Source organism: Argopecten irradians, chromosome 6 (genome assembly GCF_041381155.1).
Source record: "Argopecten irradians isolate NY chromosome 6, Ai_NY, whole genome shotgun sequence".
NCBI classification, from domain to species: Eukaryota; Metazoa; Mollusca; class Bivalvia; order Pectinida; family Pectinidae; genus Argopecten; species Argopecten irradians.
Genome location: NC_091139.1, coordinates 24680095 through 24700694, shown reverse-complemented (window position 1 = coordinate 24700694; position 20600 = coordinate 24680095). Strand labels below are relative to the sequence as shown.

Sequence of the window (20600 nt, the reverse complement as noted above, 5' to 3'; positions counted from 1 at the left end):
GGGAGCTGCACATTTATGTCAATGAACTGCAGCTATCAAATTGCTGTCAAGTATAAAGTTCAAAGTCGATGCATGTAAGATTGTTTATAACTTAGAAAAAGAATATATCCCATTTGGTAACCAGTGTCTGACTTAATCAAGATTAATAATGTGTTAACACACATTTTGTTACATAGTAAGATCTGAATATTTTTTAGTATGCATGTTTTCTCATAGTTACAGAAGCCATTTATGACCAGTAATAAAGCATTATGTTACACACTGTGACCTTGCTGGTCACATTTCCATTTCCTGTACACAAGTCAATGGTTATTGTGACATGCTAAGGTCGGTTTAGACCTTTGAAGCATCTGTCACACACAGATGTTTTAAACTTACAAACACCTTTAGCATTGGCATGTACCATTTCCTATACTGGCGCCTGATTGGCTGAAAAAAGCATCACAGGTGAAGTGAAATTGGTGTCGTCTGAGCAAAAAAGAAAATAGTCTACCTCTGACTGTACATGAACATTTCACTGTACCCTACAATAGAAGTATATTTGAAGCGTTTTTTAGAGGAAAGAATTTGTAAACAAATTAAATATACTCTAGGAATAATTCTATTTAATGATAAAAGAGCTGTTTTCTCCGAACGTTGAAAAAAAAATTTGATTTCACAAATTTTAAAGCCTGCCTACCTGGCGTTGATTTTTTTCTGTTGAAAACTTGTTTCCAAAGACAGTCTTCATATCTTTGTTTTACGTCGTTATTGACTTCACAATCTTACCCCATTCCCTATATTTCATCCTCACGTTACCGAATGTTCACTCAACTGGTTCATCAAAATGAAATCATACTTTCCGAGACACCACAAAAGTTCTAACGTGCTTCTTTGTGATTACCAAATCCTAAAATAGTGCTGCCAATGCCGCAAAATTAAAACCATCAAAACTGATATTTGGTGAATGTCACTAAAAATCGTATGTGGTATCAAACAAAAACTAATCTACAATGTACTACTAAATTCCATAAGTACTTCTCTATCGCCAACCTCCAACCGTGTGGTTTGCTTGTTGTGTTCCTAAGATTTTAATAACATACAAGTAGTTTACTTATATAATATGGACGGCCAACATAAAAAGGTGTCAGAAATATTTTGAAACCGATGAATCGATAATGGCACTCGGACAGAAATCAACAAAGCCACTGATCACGGATAAACATGGACTCTGAAGATCATAAAAGCCCTCAGGGAAGACAATAAAGGGGTATGTACGCCACACTATTATGGTGGCATCTTACCAAAACTACCGTATGTTAGAAGGCGTAGTGCCAGTATTTCTTTAACTTGACCTGATCACCACTACGTTTGTGGTAAATGGACCTGATCAGTGTTCTGTATTGTTGGGTGTTAGACAGAACACACTCTGTTAGTCCTATCACTTATTCTAATCACCAATACATATGTAATTGTGTATCTACAATGTAATACTTTAATGAGATAACCGGAAAATTAGGAAACTTTACAATACTTTGATGTGATTTGGCAATGGAAAAATTACTATTCTTAAAGGCAAACAACCTGGACCTTGACGTCAGACAATGTATATAGGATAAAACTTTTTTTCTAAAGATTTCAAGTGGTGGTTGAAACGAGACTGTGTATTTTGATATTTTAACGAATTAATGACTTATGGGAAGAGAGCAGTAAAAGCAGAATGATTATTGATAGAAATATATCCTTGTAAGACTTATGGAAAGTCCAGTGACTTACCAACGTCTGGGAGGCCTATCAAATATTTATCAAAGTTAATTTGCAATTTTAAGAAAGACATGTCTTGACTCTGAAAGACATGTCTTGACTATAATGACATCAGAAGACCAACTAGACATTGTAATTATGTTAAATGTACCAATTTGATGATTGGTAAGGCTGGCCAAACATTTTTCATTTTGCATAAGGATGAATTTTCAGCAAGTAAAACATATCTTTACTATAAGAATATTTATGGGGATTAACACTAACACTGTTGACATATATAACCGTGTACTTCACAAACCTTTGAAATCATAATATCGAAAACTAGTTCGTTTTCAATGTCATTCAAATGGTGAATTAATATCAATGCCATAAAACAACAGCAACAACAAACGCAAAATTCTTTGTGAAAGTCCAAAAACACCGCAATTCAATGGAAATCTCAAAAGTAATTTTAAAACTGATCACGACATTTCAGCAACCATCACACCTACAGATTTATAGTAAAGAGTTGTACCTTGAGTGCTTTTTCTTCCTCCATTTTCTGCCGCTGTCTCTCCTTCAACTTGGCATGGCGTCGTCGTCTTTCTATGGTCGGTAGAACCTTGTCATCAGCCAAATTAGTTCTGAACTCACAGAAGTCGTTCCAGTGTTGGAAGAGGGTACGGAAAACTGCACACTGGAAAGACAAAACAACAATTAGCTTATTTTTTATATATATTCGTGTTGATTAAATAAATGTTACTTCATGTATCACAATTTTCCATACGTGTCTTTTGTTTTTCAATATTGATCACCTGATAATTCTAGTATCATGATCTGTTGCTGCTTCTTTGAACAAATCAAGAAAAACCAGATGAAATTGAAAAGGAAGCATCCCTTAGTTTACTATTAGAAAATTCAATGTGATTTTTCTTATGATAATGGAAAGCATCATGTGGAAACTTCAGAAGAGAAAACAAGAAAAGAAGCATGTAGCATTAGTGTATGTACCGTGCATATTACTAAACACCAAGCCAATAAACGTTTACCTGTGACTCTCTGAAGAGGTAGGGGTTCCTCTCATACTTGTGTTCCAGTATTCGCTCTGCCATATCCCCTGTGATGTCGATTTGAAGACTAGGAGGGATGGGAGAGTCGATAAAACAGTTGATAATGGCGTTGATTTTACCAAGGATGTAGGTCTCATCACTGTGGGTGTGGTTCACATCCTGAAACAAATTCCGAACGTCAGATTGGCAATGGAAACTATCATTGTCATTTCTTAATGTTAAGTTTGAGAACTAATCTGGGTCCTAGTTCAATTTAATATAAGAAACATTTCAAAACAAAACAATTAATCGTGTTCAAACTAAAAAGCACAAAAATCTACAAAAATATGTTTAGATGATGATCAACTTTCATTTAGCAAAAGGTCGTATGCAAGACAATTTCTATCCGCAAATTTCATCGTTTTTCTCTCTATGGATTCTATCTCATGATGAACCTTCAACAAAATAAATCCTCTTTGAAAATGCACTCGATAGAGATGTATATTCAAAATTTTACCAGTTACTACTATGATCAGTTAAGAATGCGCCAGTTATGTAAAAAGTAGAGAGAAACTTTAGAACTAAGAGAGAGAAAACGCTGACCTTAAGTCAGTATCTGAAACTGCCTCACTTTTGTTTCAAATTTACCACCCAAAAGTGGAAAGCTAGTAGTAATTTTTTCTCGGTTATCTACTTTTAGGCTGACTAACCTTGAAGCGTTGGACCTCTAGCCAGAACAGTACATCGTTCTCCAGTGTGTCGCCCTTGATGGAGACATAGCGGCGGAACTGTAGGGCAGTGATAGGATTGAGAAGAGCGCTACGGAACGTGATGATCTCCTTGGACGACGATATCCACCGACTCTCCAACAACTGGTAAGAGAGTCAATAATGTAATTACCATATAGATTAATTTATTGTCTATAATATCTGATGATTTAAGTATGGAGTTTTTATTATTTGTGGATAACTATGGTCTTAAGAGCAGGTAACAGTTATTTCATCCTTTGTTTGTGTTAGAGTACCCTACTATTGTCTGTCATCTATGACATTACTATCACAAAATAATAATATTCATATTAACATTCAGAAACTGCTAACAAGACCAGATAATTTTTTTCTAAGAAAAGGTCAATCCAATTTAAATTAATAATGATTTGATCAATTTTCAGCCATGTTGATTACCTAAACTCAGAATGTTGCATTTAAAAAAATCAAAGAGGAAAGCAAAGGGAAGTGACTCTTAGAGATATATGCAATTGTGTAATATATATATCATTTTAGCAAAAATATCAGTTTCATATTTCGTTTTTTATGTTGTTTGTTTCTTATTACTTCAGGATTTGAAAGCAAATTATAAAAACCGTCATCTTTAGTTAACTTTTACAGCTATATATGCTACTAAAATAGTAACGGGGAGAAAATATATAATACGGTATATAATAACCTTAAGAACAGCCTGGCTCTTCTTCCTCTTCTGAACCATCACGTCGTCCACCACATCATCCATGCCAGCGTTGGGTTTCTGGCGCTCGGCAAAGGCAGGTGTGGTTAGGAACAATGGCAGCCATTTCTTCTCCAGTCTTTCCCTGACATACTTCTGGGCGTCCAACAGTACAGAGTTTGGTGGACGTTCATTTAGTAGTTTACCCCAGCCACCAGCATCTGCCATTATCTATGAAAATAAAACATAGGGATTTATATAAATGATTCCTAATGAAAAATGATGGCATAGGATTTTTTAACAGTATTTTTTCTTTGCTTGACTGGATGTTTAACCAGCTCAGGTGATCTAGAGGCAAATTTACAGGTAGCAGTTGCTGTCTACCTCAGGAAATCTGTAGGACAACACATAGAGAATTAGGATTTCTGCCATGGAGAAAAGTACAATTTCACAAGCGTGGATGTATTTCAGCTTCTCCTTACACATACTTTGATAAGTAAAATGTTTGGTACCATTCATCCCTATTCCGAGCCATTAATTCTTGCCAGATGAGATACCAATGTCCTAAGACAATGCTGCATGAAGACATCCCCCACCCCCAACATACAACTATAGGTCTGGGTTGGTCTACCTGGTAAAGTACAGCATTATTTGCTCATGCAGGCATGTTATATTCTATTATCATTTTTTCTGGTAGATCGGTATCCGTTCATGATGTATACCGGAACTTGTACAGCTTGATGTATGAATATAGATTACCCAAGTATAACAGCTATCATATTTCTGAGACTTGACTGTCATTCCATTCTAATGTAATATTTCCACCTTTTACCCAAGGTAAGGATTTTTATATTAATATACATTATGAATGCTAAACATTTCTATGCATGACATTAATTGAAAGTTGAAAATAAAAATGTAATACACATTACATGTAAAATAACTGTGGTTGAGATTTCTAATAAAAATTTTAATCAAAAATGAACATAAACACACCTTATCTTGAGCAGTTTTCCCAGCTGGACTATTTGGACCAAAGAAATATTTCTTGTTCAAAAATTTGTTTTTCAGCTCTCTAGCTTTATCGTCCCGTCTTCGTTCATCATTCTGTGGCATACGTCTGAACTGTTCAATCTCCATCCAACAAAGCAGGTCCATACTCGCATAGTTCTCACTCAAAAAGTTACGGAAATGTTCAAGTTCTATACGATTATGAACTAATTTGTCCAAGGAATGATCTTTAAACTCGTCAGGTATATTGTTTATAAGGTTCTCATCATACACTGGGTCCTCATAACCGTCCATTGGATCGTCAGGGGTAATTACTCTCTGGAAAAGAAATATCATTTTTATGACAGTTTATATCTAAAAATAAACATGTTGTACACTCCTTGCATTTATCATAGAAAAATTTCTTTTGTTGATTATTCTTTTCTTTTTCCCTCCTTTATGCTCATGATATCGACTAGAGTGATTAAAATTGTGCTAGTGAGTAAAATCAAATCAGTTATTTCTCGGAAATGTATAAGCTAGTTGACATGTTAATTGGAAATAACATATTGCATACCTGGGGCTTGAAAAACATCTTTAAAAATATTTAAAATAACATAATTTTTTAAATAAATTTTTATGAATTTAAAAAAGAAATCTTTCGTCTTTTAACAATCCAAGTTAGACAACTCTTTCTATAAAATATTAAAAAAAGAACATCAGATGACTAGAAAAAACACTCTAGCTTCTGCTTTGGGAAAATAAAGCAAAATCTAACCCAATGAGAAGAATTTGTCAAAATTAAAAAGCAAAAATCAAGTTAAGTTTCCATGTGTTCTATCAAAATCGAATGAAGTGTAAAATACAGTATACATCTTCAGTTCAAATGGCCCTAACTGTTTATAAAATGTTAAGCCCAACCAACACCTTTGTTAGGTCACAGTGACCTACACATAAGATCACAGTGGCCTACCAACCAACACCTTTATTAGGTCACAGTGACCTACCTCAACATAAGATCACAGTGGCTACCAACCTACACCTTTATCAGGTCACAGTGACCTACCTCTACATAAGATCACAGTGGCTACCAACCTACACCTTTATTAGGTCACAGTGACCTACCTCTACATAAGATCACAGTGGCTACCAACCTACACCTTTATTAGGTCACAGTGACCTAGCTTTACCTACATAAGATGACAGTGGCTGTAGTACTTGAGATGAAAAACACAATGTGATATCCTTACCTCCTTGATGAGTCCTTTCTTCTGTAACGTCAACACATACTTGGACTTGGTCTCCAGGTGTTTCTTTACCTCAATTAGCTCCACCTATTAAAGAAAATCATTAATTAATTCAAATTTTTCCTGATGTGCTTCCTTCCGAAAACCTGGAATGGTTTTGTTTACTGTTTCATATACAACAATGCTTACTGAAGTAGAACAAAACAAACATTACTTAACAAAATTTTCATCAGTTAAGGAAGAAAAACAGATGAATAATTGATGCATATGTATCTTTGGTGGTTTTGAATCCTCAGGCCATGAACCATTGAGAAAATGGTTTGAGACAATTTGCAACTTTCTGCTGCATGTGATAATTACATTAAGCACATCTTGTCAGACGCTCAGGTAAGAAAAATCAATTATGTGTATAAAATTAGTGTTTTGGCCAGTAGTCAGTGTGATGAGGAAATAATTGAATGGATTTAATTTTGTTAGGTATTTTTGTATATGCATGGTCATTTATTAATGAGCCTGGTTTATGTGGTAAAGGAAAAACAAAGTTCTATTTAAAAACTAACGACTATTCAATACATGTACTTTCCAACCTGGAGGTTTTAACACTCACTCAGCTACCACAACCCTAAAATGTATCTTTTAACTGATCAATTTATTGCGTACATCTGTAAAAAAAAATATGGTGTCATTTTGCAGCATCTAGGATTTTTCACGGAGAACAAACATGAAGGTAATTTGGAGTGTTTTGCTTTTTATTCTTTTAACAGCTAAAAAATATTAATTAGTTTAGAGAAGCCAAAGTTTGGATGGTTGACATATGGAAGGAATCTTTCAATAACCCCATATTAATTTGCCTATAAAACCTTAAATGTAAGGCACCTTGGCCATGCAGCCAACAGCCTATGTAGGAATGCAAGACATTTTAACCACTTGGCCACACTTACCTTTTAGGAAGAAAATGATGGCAGAGAAAAAGAGAACATCAAGAAAAGGATTGAAGGTTATTTAATTAAGATTTTCAATTAGATGTTGAAACAAGATACGTTATTTCCATTTGATCGTGATGGCCAAGATAGAACCAATTCTCACCTTGCTGTATGTTTTCATGTCAGTTTTGATCATTTGGACCCAAGGTATGAGAAGGACAGATAGCGCCAACTCCTCAGCCTCATCAAACAAATCCTCAAACGCTGGTTCTAGGCAACGGTAAATTTCACGGAAAATAGCGGGACTGCATCCAATATTTCTGGCAGACCCAACCACAATGTAGCGGGAATATATTGTCTGGAAAATTAATCAAATTGACACGTGATTAATAGTCACAGGAAATATAAGGATAACTATGATTCCGAAGATGATAAATTAAGATTTCAACAAAAATTTTCACCACAACAGAAATGTCCTCTAAATTCTATAAAGAAAACAAAGGTGATGAATAGCCACCTGAGGACTACATGGAGAAAAGCTAAAGCAGCATATGATAAAGCATTGATTAAAAATTTTTAACTCCTTCTCAATTTTTTTCATAAGGAAAGTATAGCTGCCTTTTACCATATTGAGAAATAAATTTATGCAATACCTTCGCTTTTCTGGTCACAATGACAGGGTCAATGGAATCAGCATAAAAAAGGAGATGGAACTCTTGTAAGTCCGTCCAGAAGTTGAGGCAGTTGATCCATTTCTATAGAGAAAAAAAAACAAATTTCTCCTTCAATAAAATTACTACTCTAATATATCAAACTGGTTTTTTCCACTGTATCTGATAGCTATCTGTAGCAAATACTTATTGTTATATCAATATTTTACATATTTTTTACTATTTATTTCTCTCATTAATGATATTACTCCATCAAAATTTATGTAACTATCAACACCTGCAAATCAGTGAAGAGTGATATTTCAAATAGTACTCCATTTAGATAGCATTCAATAGACCTTATTTAGAGTGCAACTGCAGTTATCTCCCCTGTGTCTTGATATATAATAAAATGTAATGTGTGTATTTCAACATGATTCTTCTAATTAGTTTACGAAATTTACTAAATGATAAGATATTTAAAAATTATAATCGTCAATATTAATTTTGGGTGAAAGAGTTTTCTAATACAGAATTTCCAGCTTATGGATCAATTGTACAATAATTACCCATCAAATTATCTTGTAGCTCTTATATTTCTATATTTTAATTTAACCACAATATTCAAACAGTACATACCCTTTTCTGAGTCTTCTCCACATATTTCCTGAAGAATCCCCCAGCTATCCTCTCATAGTGTAGAGTCTGTAGTAATGACTCCACCTCTTTATCGTCCGCCTCCTCCAGGGGTGTACTAGGGGTAGAGCCTGCAGAAGAAGGGCGTGCCCGTGATGTCTGTCGATCCACGCTAGGTTTAGCAGCAGGCCGAGCAGACACCGGTCGGGAAGTGGACTGAGGGGGAACAGCTGAGGCGGGGCGGGCAGATGGAAGACGGGACTGCAGGCGAGCTGATGATGGACGTGATGAGCTAGCACTTCCTATAGAGGATCTGAAAATCACAGATTTCAATATGATTTATCGTTCTGATCATGTTGTTTTATTTATACATAGATATATTCATTAAGGATATCACTAGATCAGATTCAAGATTAATATACCTCTGATCACTAATCTGAAAAAAGTATGAGGTAAATGTGGCAACAGAGAAATATTAAAATATAGAATATATCAAAGCAATCTAATTAAAATTAGACTTGTAGTTCTGCTCCATTACGGTGCTCTATGTTATGCTCCAATACAAGATCTAACAACTCTCCAATTGGAGTCACCACCGCATAACCCATGGCCTAGAATCGGAACATTTCCGGACGTACTTTGCCATTTATACTTACGAATAAATCAACCACACCGAAGATTTCGTAGGAGACACGCTGATTGGCCACCAACAGAGGTCATACTGAGGAGACTCCGAACGGGAAGTTGTTGGACCTTGGTATTGGAGCGTAAGTTAGAGCATCGTAGTGGAGCAGAATTACAAGTCTAATTTAAACAAGATTGAATGACAAAGTAAATAAGATACAGATTCTTCATATTCAAAATATTTCTCTGAAAATGAATTAATTTGCTACCTTTTGACAGGAGTTTTGGAGCTCTGTAGCGTAGGTGTGATGAGTTCTTTCTTCTTTTCCTTGGCTGTAGAGGACAACACATTCTGGGCATACACACGTTTGTATCCTACTGGAGGTGATGTCAATGGTACGCTGGGTACAGGGGTGGGCTGAAAAAATAAGGGGAGATAATTCTTATACAGGAACAATAATTTATATATCCTACTGGAGGCGATGTCAATGTTACGCTGGTACAGGGGTGGGCTGAGATAATAAGGGGAGATAATTCTTATACAGGAACAATAATTTATATATCCTACTGGACAGGATGTCAATGTTACGCTGGTACAGGGGTGGGCTGAAATAATAAGGGGAGATAATTCTTATAAAGGAACAATCATTCATATTTCCTACTGGACAGGATGTCAATGTTACGCTGGTATAGGGGTGGGCTAAAATAATGAGGGGAGATAATTTTTACATAGGAACAATAATTCATATATCCTACTAGAGGGGATGTCAATGGTAGGCTGGATACTGGGGTGGGCTAATATAAATGACGCTGGAAACAGCTTGGCATATCAAAGGGAAGTAACTCTTACATGTGGATTATGAACGATATAGTCTAGAGGCTAAAATAGCAAGAAGTATCCTACTGTCAAGAATTTCATGAGCTGACAGGTGTACAATTGATTCAATTAATAGAGACATCTCATTTTCTAACTGGAAATATATCAATATTCTGTAATGTAACATATATAAAGCATCAGGTCAGGTTAATTCAAGTCACAGAGACATTTCTGTACAAGGGGAGGTAATTTATAGGCCTATTTAGCAGTACAATGTAGTACCAAATAGAATAGATTAATACAAGGGGAGGTAACTGCTACAAAATATATGGCATCTGCGCAGTCTGACAGAGAACTATGTTTGGGAGAACCATGGCATTTAGAGACACTCAAAATGACACTCTCATTTTAATGATTGTATATTACAGTTCATTGGCTGAATAAGCATGCATCTTATTTGTTTAATAGGTCAATCAAAGGGAAGACTAAAGAGGATGTCATTACTTCATGCTGAACATTTCTGAAGGAACTGAGGTTGACTGTTGGATTATATGACCTGGATTGAGATTGTTTTTACTTACAGGTGGAGGTGTAGAGATCTTGGGTACACACGACTTGGGACGTAGGGGTAGTAGCTTGGTAGTAGGAGGGTTGGGGTACACTCCGTCGGTGTTCAGGCGTAGTTGAGACATGTTGTGGTACAACTCATTCTTAGTTGGATCAGACTTCAGGCTTTGCTTCAGGAGGAACCGTGGGGCCCTGCACCAAAATAGTACATCCCATACCATTATAAAGTGGAATATTGATTAAACATTAATAATTTGCATATCTTTTCAATTTGGATATGAAGTTATGTAAATGGCATTTTTTGAAAACTTCTCTTTCTTAAATTTATAATAGACCAAGGCTCAGCTCCATCATATATTCGTTAAGTTATAGTTATTTTTTCAACTTGAAATTATTCATATAAACAACACATTTCAGAAGTTTCCTGAACTTCAGACTTTTTCTTAACGTCTGTACTTTACTTATAATATATGTACTTTGATGTGGAGAATTTTAAGTAAAGGAATGGCTACATAAATAATTGTTATTTTCAAGGATGAATGAGTTGAAGAGTTTCTCCAAAGAAAATCTTACCAGTAGAGAATCAAAGGTTCTGCTATTTTGTTGTGAACTAGCTGGAGTCTTTCTAGAGTCCATGAGGCGGGCTCTGACAGTCCAAGACTTTTCTTCTGTTCCACAGTCAGTTCATACACAGCACCAGGTTTGTGGTAAAGTTCTCGCATCTCGCTCAGGTAGCTTTTAAAATAGAAAAAAAGACATTCATTCAGTATTCAAGTGTCAAAGAAATAATGTATAGTGAAACCTGTCTAATCCGACATTGTGGGGAGAAACTCTTGGACAAATTAGCCAGGGTGTTGAGAAAGTAAGATATTGTTGTTTACTAATATTGTTTATGGGAGAATGGCACAGTGTCAGCTTTGACAGGATGTTGATAAAATTAGGGTTCAGATTAGACAAGTTTCATTGTATTATACTGTGGTACCTCACATAAGGACATTAAATAAATAAATCATGATGAGTGATGTCACAATCAAGATGACATCATGATAATTAGCAGTGAGTTATGGACAAATATCAACTACTGCTCAAAACAAATCTTGTTGGTTACATAATATGGGGATTCATTATAGGGCTACAGGGAAAATGTACCAGGTCTAATATTTGTTCAAAATTGCCTACAGGTTTTCTTGAAAAACATTTTTAAAATAACAAACAGATCCAGTCAGAGACATTTTGTCATGAAAGGAACAGGATCAAGATATTTGGATAATATCTTTTGATTTACCTTGATATATTAGGGAAAAATCATGATACATAGTACTATTTACAAGGTGTTTACATACAATGTACTGTATCAGCCACATGGATATTGGATTTGTATCATGAAGGACTAGCTATTAAATGAATATTTTGTCATATCATGTAACTATAGCTGTGCTGGTTGGTTTTTATTCAAAGCTTAAAATCTATTATTTAATCAAAGAATATCATTGCTGTGAGTATAAACCTTGTTTTACAAATACTGAAAGGTTTCCGAGTTGGTAAGGAAGTGTGATATGAAAGTTATAGGGGTCATACTGGATTTTACAAATTACTCGGCTCAAGTCCTAACTCCCGCTGTGGTGATCTCTGTCCATTTCTCGCAGATATTTATTGAACTCCCAAAATTAATTCATGACTGTACATACAGAGTGTTTCATGTGTGGGATTTTTATACTACAATCGTGTACTACCGTGTACACAACAAAACACAATGGCGACAATTCCGTCTGTTTGTTCAGGAATCTATATCCTGAAGGTGTGACAGTTATGTCCACACTCAGAGAAGACTAAGGTTAAGTTCTTTCTAATTAAAGTCACATATACCCCTTACATTTAATACACCCCTCTTCAATAACCTGTATATCCGACCCTCTCCCGTCACCTGGCAACACCCAGAGGTCAAACATCTGTAAACACCCCTAAAGCGAGAGCCGCATGTTTTCCTTTCCCATGACTGAACTACGTTTTAAAAATGCTACCTATCGATATACATATGAAATATACGTTCGGGTATGACCAATATTTAAATGTTTAAACTTGACGGGGTTTAAATTCCAATGATTTATAACGACCATGCAATGCCGACTACGACATATATATATCTAGTATTCAGGTATCATGTCCATGAAATATTAAACTTGTGACTACATCAATCCAAAAAAAAAATAATAATAAATCTGGATTTTTAACGAGGCCTGAATGTATTGCGGTTGATTGGATCAATGGAAATGTTAATAAGTCTGGCACTAATAAATAATGATGTTATCATCTAAACAACGATTAATAAAAACTTATTGCTAAATATCCGGGTAGAAACACACAGCTATTTTGGAACCCGCAGTTAATTTGAATAACTGAAGTTTAATGTCCTTTTCATTGATTTTGATTTTAAAATAAAACACCTCGAAATATTTAAATTCCAATTTTAATAAAAAAAAATTATACTTCTCCATTAAATACTTAATATGTTTTTTATATTAATTAAATTTTGTCATGAAAGGAAAGTCCTGATGCATGCAGGCAAATATTTTGAATCTCCTCAGTAAAAGACAGTTGTACACGGATGTTTAAGGCATGAAATAAAACAGGGATCTCGATTTCAAGAGAAGAATCAATACAAACATACATATCCAGTAGTTTTACAGCCTTCACCTAAAGAGTATTTAAGCACTTAAATATTTTATTGCATAAGAAGGAGAGACTATATAGATCTTGAGTAGGTAAATAGCTATGTCGTGTGAATGGGAAGCCGTTTTTAAACCTCTCAACGCCTGACTGTATTTGAAGGGTAAATCCCTACTCAAGTACTGGAAGTAAAAAACTAGGTACCAATATATACATGTGGATTTACTGGATAGTGTAGTTATCATTGGTTGTAAACAACTGTATGGTCACTGTTTGTTGTTCGTGTAGATCATGTATATCATTGAGAATTACGGTATGCAAATAATATACTGCATAGTAAAGTATCGGCAAGAAGGCCTCTAATCAAAGCCAAATAATAAAATGTTACTTTATATCAAATAAATTCTATCATCAAGAAATCTCTTTTTAAAGGTTTCAAATAAGCTGAAGAAGTTGTGCCCAGGCACATAGCATTCTTCAGATAGAAACAAATAAGTTTAGATAGATTTCATATTTGTATACAAAATGTTCCAATCAGAAACCTATAATTTATGTTAGCTATGAAGTAACCCAGTATTAACCTGTTTGAAGCATGAAATCTCTTAAAAGCCTATGTGGTTGGTCAGTTGACCCAAACCTCTAATCAAAGCCAAATAATAAAATGTTACTTTACATTAGATAAATTCTATCATCAAGAAACATCTTTTTAAAGGTTTCAAATAAACTGGAGAAGTTGTGCCCAGGCACATTGCATTCTTTAGACAGAAACAAATAGGTTTAGATAATAATTTATGTAAGCTATGAAGTAACCCCTGTTGGAAGCATGAAATCTCTTAAAAGCCCATGTGGTTGGTCAGTTGGTCCAAACATCTTTTCATGATAAATATCAAAATATCAAACCCAGTGCTGTCACAAACCCCGTGCACTTTCAGATTAAAAAATCCTACAGAAAACTAGAAAATATTTGAAGACATCAGTCTCCTGCCTTATATGAAATCTGGATAGGAGACAACAGGACAGGATTGGGCAGAATAGAGTAGGATGGAGCAGGTTGGGGTAGGATGGGTTAGGACAGAACAGGGCAGGAAAGGAGAAGGGCAGGATGGGGTAGGATAGGGAAGGGCAGGATAGCGAAGGACAAGAAAATGGAAGGGCAGGATAGGGCAGGGCAGGATGGGGCAGGATGGTGTAGGATGGAGCAGGTTGGGATAAATGGTTAATTAGGACAGATCAGGACAGGATGGGGTAGGATAAGGCAGGGCAGGACAGGGCAGGATAGTGCAGGTCAACACATCAGAATGGCTTGTAATGGACATGGATATCACTATATAAATTTGCCCAACTCAACCCCATCCATTTTCATAGCATTGAGCTAAAATTATCCTTGAGGACATATGCGAGTCGGTACTCACCTGCTGATGGCCACGTCCAGTATTGGTCCACTCTTGCCCTTGGTCAAGAACTGGATACGGTCAATATCTAACCACATGTGCCAGTTCTTCTCTCCGGCTGTTCCCTGAAGAAATGACTTAAAAGCTTCAATTCCCTTACGATCCGTCAGCTTAAATGTTTTCTGTTTCTTTTTACGGAAAAACAAATCTCTTTCCTCATAATCATCCTCACTGTCAAGGAGTGAATCTGCATCACTGTCCTCATCTTTCTTCTCCTTATTTTTATGTCCTTCTGTCACTGCTTTTACCTCTTTATCCTCCTCTGTTTCTGGAATTGTGTTGTTGTCTTCCACGAGTGACACCCGGTCAATCATGTCCAAGGTCATGTCCTTACAAGATGTTTTAGGTAGATGTTTTAGAATATCTGGATCGTCTGCCACTTCTGTTTCATTTCTATTGGTGAGATATGCTATAGAGCGTTTCAGTACAGCTCCAACTAAAGCTGCCCCAAGATCGTCCATATCTCGGAAGACAACATTTTCTTCACTTGAACTATAAGTGACTCCATCTTGTCCATCCTCCTCTGTGATATCCTGATGCCCAGAACCTTCTGATGCCAAATCAAACTTATCGTCTTCAATCCCTAATCCTGATTCATTGTCACCATCAGCATCGTACTTAGGCGTACTGTACACAGTTGCACTAAATGGCCGTGACTTTTTGGACGGTTCATCTGCCATACAACAGATCATTTCTGAAGGTCTAGGTGTCATGGGTTTTCCATCAGTTGCGAAAAGTTTACTAGAATAAACATCGTCGTCTTCACTAGTTGACATTTGTGACACCTGATAGCCTCTTCCCATTGAACTATTCACTGAACCGCGTACTGATACTCCGATCCCACTCTCAGAATAGTTGTAACTATCAATAGCACTATAGGCACTCACTGGTCGCGCACTGTTTGGTCGTTTGACGATGTCGGCGGCACTGTTGGGGCGTGGCTGTGTAGAGTAGGTGGTATGGGTGGTGGTTGCGCCCTCGGCCATCGCGAACCAAGCGTCGGTTTGGGTAGGGAGTGCCTCCCCTACACATACATACATATCCTTGATAATTTGTTCCCGGGGGTCGACCACCACCACCTCCTCCTCCTCCTTCTTGACCTTCTGTGCCCGAGGTATGAAGTCAATCCTTTGGAGGACATACTCGCCTCGTTCCCCCGTTATCTGCGACTGTGATATCAGTTTTGCGAGTCGGAACTCCAGGTAAAGATCACTCTCCAGGAAAGCAGGTAGACGTACTTCCTTCACCCAATGGATCCCCTGCTCCCTGTTCAGGGTCTGAAATGATTCATTACAAATGTATTATTTGATATGATATGAAGAATGAAATTAAAACTCAGTTATACAACAGAGCATTACTTGACAACTATATACTTTACTACTACATGTACATGCCTCCAATAATGTACCTCAAACTAAATTTGATTCAAAAAGTGACAGAAACACATCTTAGAAAAGATACATATAATGAGATCTACCATATTTGACCCAATAAGCGCCCTTGTCCCTCTAAGCGTCCCTCCACCTTTTCGTGGCTTAAATTTCACTCCACCGCCGACAGAGCATAAATGATATTCATTATTTGAACAATAATTGGTGTTCAATCGGATGTCTGTATGTCTAATTAACACAAAATAATATATATATATTTTCATTTTGCCTTTGGTGCATGCGCAATCATTACTCATTCCATATAGGATACAGTGCATCGGATTTTTTTCAGGATGCAATTAATTATTTTTCATATTTTTAACTTGACATAGAATTAGAAGCTCAAACTTTTAAAAGGTGCTAATAGTGTCAAGTAAGTAATTTTTGTAACTGAAGAAAACTAGAACACTGACACGTCAGAAAGGGCCCCGCTATGTGTCTGACGTGCTTAAGTGGAAAAGTAGTATTTTGACAACGAATTCTTCCGTGTTAGCTATATGTTGCTAATAAATAATTAATGTCAACATTAATTGGGAAACCGATGATGGTACATTATTATAATTCTTTGGAAAAAGTCTTCCAAGTATTTAACTTGAATCCTGATTCCAAGCTAACATTACATTAAGAGCATACAATTAACTCAAATAAATTTGACCTTGACCTTTGACTTAGTAACCTTGGCCCATGACCTTACCTTTGGACAGTCAACTCCTTGTTTAATTCTGAACAACTTTGCATCATAATGTTATAACAAAATGTTTATCAGTTAAGAGCAACAACATTGTGATTTTTTAAAATGTTAAAATCCAAGATGGCCGATTTTTTAATTTAATTTCAGCCTGAAAAATTACCAAGCAGATCTAGGATGGATGGGGAATCATCATGTAAAATATGGGGAAAATACTCCACTCCCTTCCATCATTAATGTGCAAAAGAAAAAAAACGGACAGACGGACGGACGGACAGACAGACGGACAACCTGATTACTATAGGGCACCCGCATCTCGATGCGGGGCCCTAATTACTAAATTGTCTGCTCCTGTTTTTGATAGTGAAAAAATACTATTTGTCAGCCGTGCAGCATCTTTTCGTGGCTTAAATTTCACTTAAATTATCTTCAATTCCAACAATCCATTTTTATCTGCCCTGGGAGTTCATTCGGTCAAATACGGTATATTAAACATGAAATTTTCTAAATTAGGAAATATTACCCTCCAATATGTTAAAATTGATTACTCCTGTATATATGTGAAGGTTTTTTGATAATGTTACTTACAGTGACAGTGAATGTTGTGTTGATTTCCACATTTTCTGGCCCTTCCGGCTCCTCAATAGGAATCAATGGTATGTCGATGAAACTATGCTTTTTTACAACTCTGTAGATTTTGTTGGTGTGTTTCTGAGATCGAATTGCTGCCTTAATCTTTTTGGACAACTCTTTCTTAGCATTTGTGGCCACCTCAAATCCTCCGGACTCCTTGTTGAAGTGCAGAGCCACTGGGAAAGTCTGTAATGAAAAAAGTAGAAAGGAGTGAGATTAATTTTGTAACATACCTATGACTCTTCATGCATTTGTAGTTAGATTGTGAGTAAATTGTCAGCTTTATTTCCTCCAGAGTTGAATTCTCAATGTCATCAGCCTAAATGGGACAGAATGGCAACTGCAACTCATTAACCCTGAAATTTCACCATAGACTGGTTTAGTCTTTGATTTAGAAGAGCCGTAATGTGTTCTCAGGGGTGAATGAGTTACATTGGGTTACAATTGATGCTTTTCAATTATATCTTAATAGCATGTAATTCTTATAAGAAACAGGTGCTCTTTAGCATGTTTCAACTCTTTCTTGTACTACAGGTTCTCATTGCTTACACTGTACTTACTGGTAAGGCCAGGAAGGCATTGAAGTATTCCACAAACAGGTCATCTGTTGCTAGGAAGTCCTCCTGTAATATTCAAATATTTTAGTTGTACTCAAAATGAACATTCAAATCATCAAATATGGCTATTCTCTATTGCAGTCTAGTAAACAGTGCTTCCTTTAATCAAAACTTTGTTATCTGAGAGATTTTATATCAATCATATATTCTCTCTCAAAGATTTGATATAAGTTTGGTGTCTTGCCTAAACTAGAGAAGCTAACAGATCAGTTAAAGATGTGATCCATTGTCAACTTGAGGATTCTTTAGGCTAACAGTGACTACTTGAATATTTATAGGGCTGAAGCTTAGAAGTTTATTACCCTACTACCTGTAATGCAAATTATGTTCAACAAAACCATTGTCCAGGAGCAGAGAAGTTATAATGTAAATCCATACTCCTTTACTATTACATAAGATATTCACTTCTAAAACTTTAAAAAATACCTTTATCCTTTTCAGATTTATTCAGCCCCATGTTAATTGTATTATGCACCTACTGTATATTGCCCAAATACAAATATGAAGCTATAAGGCTTATATGATCAGATTTAGCACTGACCAGTTCAATGGAAGGTCACAAAGTCACCAGTAAGTAATCAGGATTAGGGATCTGGTTGACCAGAACAACTAAAACTTTGAACTTATAACCCTAATAAATCATAAAACATGTGTCGTGGAACAAATATTCACATTGATTCCATTTATATGACAGTGGGTACTGGTAAAAGATAACTTTATGATTCATATCTAAGAATAACTGTATAAGTTTCAACATCCAATGCCTAATAGCAGGCCATTGTCCTTGGTAAGGAACCTTTCAATACTGCTTTCCTTAAACTTACACCGTTTATGTGTTATAATTTGTAAATGATAAAATGACCTGTGAGTAGATGCCTAGCAGAAGGCAAAGTCATGTAGATTTAGGATTTATTTTGTTGGTTATCCCATAAACAGAGTCTGAGGTTCCAGATTTACTGAAGTTAAAGCTGAGTACCCGGAGAAAAACCACCAACCTATGGTAAATACCTAGCAACTACCCCATATGGGTTTCAAACTCAGAACCAAGAGGTGGAGGGGTTATATGATAGTATGTCTGAATACTTTAATGGTATACAACTCAGTGGCATAGGAAGATGAAACGTAATGGGGGGGGGGGGGGGGGGGTCAAAGGTCCTCAATATTTAACCCAACCCCCCCCTCGGGGCCCAACGCTCACAGGAGGAGACTAATTCAACCACACAACCAAAAGACATGTTTACGTTTGCCCTCCGTCCCCCCCCCCTGCCCCCCCCCCCCCACTTCCTACGCCCATGCAACTGTGTGTAACAAAAGTAATCATTACTAAATTAATACAAATTACATATTTAAGTTGTTATTGATATCCTTGAGTAATTGTCTAAACTGGAGCCTGTAGAAATGTTTTGGCTACATTCAAGCCAACTCCTCTACAAATCATAACTTACCTGTAATTTAAAACCGAGTCAACATTAAAATTTGGTGTACAGGAGTTACAAAACTTGTATACACATACATTAACTATCCAAGTCGGTAATTTACCACAACACCACATAACAAAACCTCTCTTCAAAAACTCTTTATCTAACGTCAGATATGGGAGTAATAATCACACAATATGATTTAATTTAAACGATTTGATCCATAATTAGACTTTATAAGATCGTTCTAAAGACTGAATTAAAATGATATCTATAACGAGAAGTTACAATGCTGATGGCAATCAAGTCTCGAGTGCCACAGAGTCATAAAGCGTCAGGGATCAGACATATCTCAAAGTAACTTATGTATATGTACATAACAACTGTCAAGAGCTGGCTCTACCATACAAACACAATATGCATTCCTTCAATCTTTCCATACTTTGATGTTAAAAGCAAAACGTAATAGAAATCGTTGAGGACAAAAGCAGGTTAAAAAATATCAAGAGAATTCCAAAAGAATAGGGTTGTGTTTTAAAATATATTATTACAAACGGTATATTAAAAGTCAGAGTTCTTGAAGAAAAATCACTGAACAGGTATCATTTAACAGTAACTAGCTCAGGCATAGCCTCATGTAGGGAGTAGGGGTAAATAATGTCCCTGTTGCATGTAGGCCATGATCTTGTATAACATATATAGTTGGAATAAGAGAGCTGCAAAATATTTTTGACATAGATATTTACATTTGAACATCATTATTCCACTTAAACCACAGAAAGTTACAGGAAAAGTTAGGGATACCCTTGTTAAGGCAGGTGCCCCACATGCATCACGCTTCTCGGATAATTTTTGTACATCTTATTAACAAAGCTACCATTATAAGCTCAATTCATTCCCATCAAATCATTCTCTTCCATATCAAATCAACTTACTTTCGAATAAAAGGAAATATTTCAAATCGATTTCATTTAAATGAGACATATCTGTTTGAATAAAAATGAATACATTTAAACACTTGAATAAAC

General features: G+C 36.0%; 1 protein-coding gene across 5 annotated transcripts in view; it reads right to left on the bottom strand.

Moving 5' to 3' along the window:
* LOC138325403 (regulator of G-protein signaling 22-like) overlaps window positions 1–20600 on the bottom strand; it is a 48602-nt gene that overhangs the window by 6323 nt on the left and 21679 nt on the right. For 3 of the 5 annotated variants that reach the window (XM_069271056.1, XM_069271058.1, XM_069271059.1), the window contains 16 exons: window positions 18098–18160; window positions 17493–17723; window positions 14748–16063; window positions 11242–11403; window positions 10683–10860; window positions 9554–9702; window positions 8664–8973; window positions 8028–8129; window positions 7538–7732; window positions 6455–6538; window positions 5211–5543; window positions 4218–4445; window positions 3482–3643; window positions 2772–2951; window positions 2258–2419; window positions 379–429 (listed from right to left, as the gene is read on the bottom strand). In XM_069271056.1, the coding sequence (XP_069127157.1) occupies window positions 379–429; window positions 2258–2419; window positions 2772–2951; window positions 3482–3643; window positions 4218–4445; window positions 5211–5543; window positions 6455–6538; window positions 7538–7732; window positions 8028–8129; window positions 8664–8973; window positions 9554–9702; window positions 10683–10860; window positions 11242–11403; window positions 14748–16063; window positions 17493–17723; window positions 18098–18160 (3906 nt within the window). The remainder of the gene's footprint in view (window positions 1–378; window positions 430–2257; window positions 2420–2771; window positions 2952–3481; window positions 3644–4217; window positions 4446–5210; window positions 5544–6454; window positions 6539–7537; window positions 7733–8027; window positions 8130–8663; window positions 8974–9553; window positions 9703–10682; window positions 10861–11241; window positions 11404–14747; window positions 16064–17492; window positions 17724–18097; window positions 18161–20600) is intronic. The other 2 variants (XM_069271057.1, XM_069271060.1) reach the window with 2 other exon arrangements.